Source organism: Fukomys damarensis, unplaced genomic scaffold (genome assembly GCF_012274545.1).
Source record: "Fukomys damarensis isolate Sample0158 unplaced genomic scaffold, DMR_v1.0_HiC HiC_scaffold_39, whole genome shotgun sequence".
Classification (NCBI taxonomy): Eukaryota; Metazoa; Chordata; class Mammalia; order Rodentia; family Bathyergidae; genus Fukomys; species Fukomys damarensis.
Genome location: NW_022900951.1, coordinates 127,680,996 through 127,685,147, shown reverse-complemented (window position 1 = coordinate 127,685,147; position 4,152 = coordinate 127,680,996). Strand labels below are relative to the sequence as shown.

At 55.3% G+C, this 4,152-nt stretch overlaps 1 protein-coding gene across 1 annotated transcript; it reads right to left on the bottom strand.

Moving 5' to 3' along the window:
* Positions 1-1,831: 1,831 nt before the first annotated feature.
* On the bottom strand, positions 1,832-4,150 carry Emd (emerin; the record flags this gene model as incomplete). Its single annotated transcript, XM_010619679.3, has 5 exons — positions 1,832-2,838; positions 2,919-2,962; positions 3,652-3,773; positions 3,926-4,003; positions 4,123-4,150. Coding segments are annotated over 5 exons (606 nt in total), but the record flags the coding sequence as incomplete, so codon positions are not given.
* Positions 4,151-4,152: the final 2 nt, after the last annotated feature.

Genomic DNA, 4,152 nt, shown 5'->3' with positions numbered 1-4,152 from the left:
GGTTGTCGGCAGAGGCCACGCAGGGCTGAGTATCCCTCAAAGCCCATTGCCAGGAGGGCGCAGTTGGATCTGCGTCACTGGCGCAAGATGGTGGAGCCCTAAAGGTTCTTTCTGTCCTGTCCTGTCCTAACACCCTCCGTTGGCTGTTAGGGTTCCTCCCTGGCTCAGTGGCACCCAGTCTAGCACCCAGCAGGTGAAGGTGGTGGCCTCCTGCCACCATGTTGCCCTTGGGAATGGAGGATGAGAACTGAAGGAGTGTGGAAAGTGCCCTGTCATTGTCTGAGACCTGGGTAGGACAACTTGCTCCTAAAGGATAGATAGTAGGTACCACTGGGGGTCCTAGTGCCCCAGGAGCCCCATGTTGACTGCAGAAGCCTCAGTGGCCTCTCCTTTCCCCTCAAGGTCCCTATGATTGAGCATTTGGAATGTTAGGGACTTGGTAGAACATGGATTTTGGCACCTTCGGGTCCCTGGGTACTGGGGGCAATGGAAGCCTTGGTCTGAGTGTTCAGGTAGGTGGGCGTGGTGCCGCCTACTACAGCCTCAACCATCTCTGTGTCCAGGAAGAGACCTGGAGTCCTTTGCACAGTGAACAGATGAGAAAGGGGGACACTATAACCCTTGGATGGCTTCTTTTTCCTATCAGATACCAGCATTGGCCGGCATATACACCCAGCTACCTGCTGTGCCCTCCCCTCGGGTAGCAGATCCAGGGCCTGAGACCCGGTGTCCTTCTGTCCTGAAGCCTCAGTGTGCCTGTACCCATCCTTGGCATGGCCATCACCCCAAGCAAACGGCTTCTAACAGAGCCCTTGCCTCTCTGCTGGTCCCCATGGGTCCTGTTTCCCAGCAACCCAGAGCGATGACTCAGTCCTTCCTGTCAGCACTCCTACTTTTTGAGCAGGAGGCTGTGTCACTGCCCCTAATCATGGTGAGGACCTCACTGCTTGTTCTTGCTCCCACGCACAGGTGCACTGGTGTGACCACCAGGTAATTAATTGCAGCACTAAGGAGGCAGTACCTCTTGCCCACACATGCCCAGTTCTCCCAGAGGACCACAGGGGCCTTGGTCTTGTGGCAGTGCCAGCCCTCAGACCCTTATGTGGCCCGTGGCCTGGGGTCCACACAGCAGCTGCTGGGGATGGGAAGATGGCCCAAGTGGGAGGGAGCCTGTTAGGGAGGCTGAGGCCACACGAGCACTCAGGAAAGAAGTGGTTTATTCCTATCTGATTCTTACTTTGGGTGCTAGGCAGTGAAGTGAGGACTGAACTACACCTCACAGTAGTCCCTTTTCTGTGTGTTTTAAATGCACACAAACCACCTATTAGTTCTGGATCAGAAACACTGGGGAGAATGCAGATAAGGAGGGTCCCTGTCCTGCCAGACTGGGTGGCTAAGACAGGGAAGAGCCCTGATCACTCGGGAGCACAGGGTTTGCGTGGATAGTGCACATGACTAGGCTGAGTGTGGCCACCTGCAGCAAGGGCCAGGTCACCAGGCCAGAAAACTGAAGCCAAGGCCTGATCTCTGGCTATGGCTCTGCTTCCCACCTACCCAAGCATGTGTACCTGCCACCGTGGGGCTGAGGAATAAGTGAGGACCAGGATCCCACGGTATTTTTGTTGGGTTTTTGTTTTGTTTTTTGAGACAAGAGTCGCACTATGTTGTCCAAACTGACCATGAACTCATTATAAAGCCTAGGCTGGCCTCGCATACGCAGTAAACCTCCTGCCTCAGCCTCCCAAGGGCTGGGAGTATAGGCATGGACTACCACACCTGGCCCACAGTTCTTAATTTTAAGACAGGGTCTTAACTAAGTGGGTAAGTTGCCCAGGTTGGTCTTCAACATGCAGACTTCCTGCCTCAGCCTCCAGAAGTGCTGGTATTACAGGACCATAACCCAGCACCTAGCATGTCATTTCTTTTCCATCCCTGTGCCTTCCAATGTGTAAAGATACCTACAATGAGTACTATCCACACAGCTTTACCTGTGTCCCCAAACTGGCTGTCCACACACTTTGTCATATGGTAGTCACATCTGTAAGTAGTCACAAGTGCTCTTGGGAATGAGTCAGGAAATAAAACCTACAAATGAAACAGGAACATATCTATGGGTAGCATTTCCTCCCTCTCCCAAGACCAAGGCAAAATGCAGACCCAACCAGGCAGGAGCCACACAGGACCCAGGGACCTGTGCCGCCATGGTAAAAATAAATGGTCTTTCATTGTGTGTCCATGAACAGTGTCGGTGGCCTTTGCTTGATCTCGCAACAGGTGACAATGAACAAGAGGTGGCATGCAGGACAATAATCATGTTTCCCTCGGAAGGACAAGGTCTCGGCCCAGTTCCAAGGCTCAGAGGAAAGTAGGGCCAGAAAGCTCCCGAGGAGGGCAGAGCCAGGTACTGCCCTGAGCAAGCCTGACACCCCAAGCTAGAACACACAACAACACCCCCCCACCCCAGAACACTGCTAAGGCAGCTAGCCAGGCTCCATGCAGTACCCTCAGGGGTCCATCCAGAAGGGGTTGCCTTCCTCAGCCTGCATGGAGTAGTAAACGAAGAGCAGGAAGGCAGCAAACACCAGGAAGAGTAGCAGCTGGCCCCAGAGTGGGACCCGGCGCTCCTGGGCCACCTCCACAGCTGCAGAGGCCCGCTTTTCAGGCCGGATGGCCCGGCGGGTGAGCCACGAAGACGGAGAGGATGAGGTCGAGGACCCAGAAGAGGTGGGTGATGCAGGGTAGTAGGAGAGGCCCAGGGAGCCCCTGGAGATGCTGGAGGCAGGGCGGTAGTGCGCAATGCTCTGGTAGGCACTGTCCCGGCCATAGGCAAGGCGCTCCCTACAGCAAAAGAAGGGAGCAGGTAGGCCAGGAGGACTGAGTGTGGGCCTGCCCCCAACCCGGGCCCGTGCCCTGCTCACCTGTCCTTGCCGAACTCTTCCGAGAAGATGCTGTCCTCACGCACCTGCAAGAGAGCTGCTCAGGAGCCAGCAGGAAGGATCCTGCCCCACCTCAGACCAAATGTCCTGGCCAGCCTGCACTGACCCTGCTCAAAAGATCAACACCTGCTCCCTCCGGAACCATACCAGGCTCCTGGCCTCTTGTCTTTGGGAAGACTGTCCCAGTTTCCTGTACCCAACACTCTCCTCCCCCAGCAGAACATGAGCCCAGATCCGAGGCCATACCCCATGTACCCTCATTACTTTTATTACACATTTTTGGGTATTGTGTTTTGTTTTATTTAGACAGGGCCTCCCTATGTAGCCCAGGCTGGCCTGGAACTCTCAAGGATCCTCCTGTCTCAGTCTCCCACATGACTTGACTTCTCATCACATTTTTTTTTTTTTTTTTGGTACCAAGGATCAAACTCTGGACCTTGCACTTGTGAGGCAAACAGCAGAATCACTGAGCTAAATCCCCGGCCCTTTCTCTCCAAATTTTTAATATTTTGGGATACTAAGGCACCAGCACCTAGGCAAGTGCTCTACCACTGAGGTACACACTTAGGCCCTAATCAAACAGCTTTGATGGGCCCCCAAGACAGGCCTCGGCCAAAAAGCTACATCCTGACCTTCTCTGAAGGCTTAGGAGCCACCATTCGCTCTCAGTAGCTGCCCAATTATCCCACCCAGCTGTGACTGATGGCTCACTAACCTGGTGATGGAAGGTGTCAGGGTCCGAGAGGGACCTTGCCGGCTGGCGGAAGCCCTTGGCCTCAGGCTCCCCATAAGTCCTGGTGGTCAGATAACTCTCCTCATAGTAATCGTCGTTGTAGCCTTTGGCGGGGACAAGGTTAAAAGACAGTGGTGTCCCCCACCTGGTCCAGTGGCCCCAATGGAAACGCCTTCTGGGACTGGTAAGGAGTGGGGTATCCTGGCTCCCCCTGCAGGGGTTTCGGATGGGACTGAGCGGCCTGGCCCGCGCTTACCCTTGCTCTGGTAAAGTAGGGCGTCCTCCTTCTTGGGCAAATCATACATGTCTGAGCGCGAAGACGCCGAATCCACGTCTGAATGGAGAAGGGGACAGGAGCAGCTGGCCCGGGCTTCCCTCCCTCTTGCCCACGCCCTCACGACCCGTCCTCCCCGCGAGCGGCAGCGGCCGAGGCGCTGTGGGGTGGGGTCCCACCTGAGAACCGGTAGGAGGAGGCGGACGAGT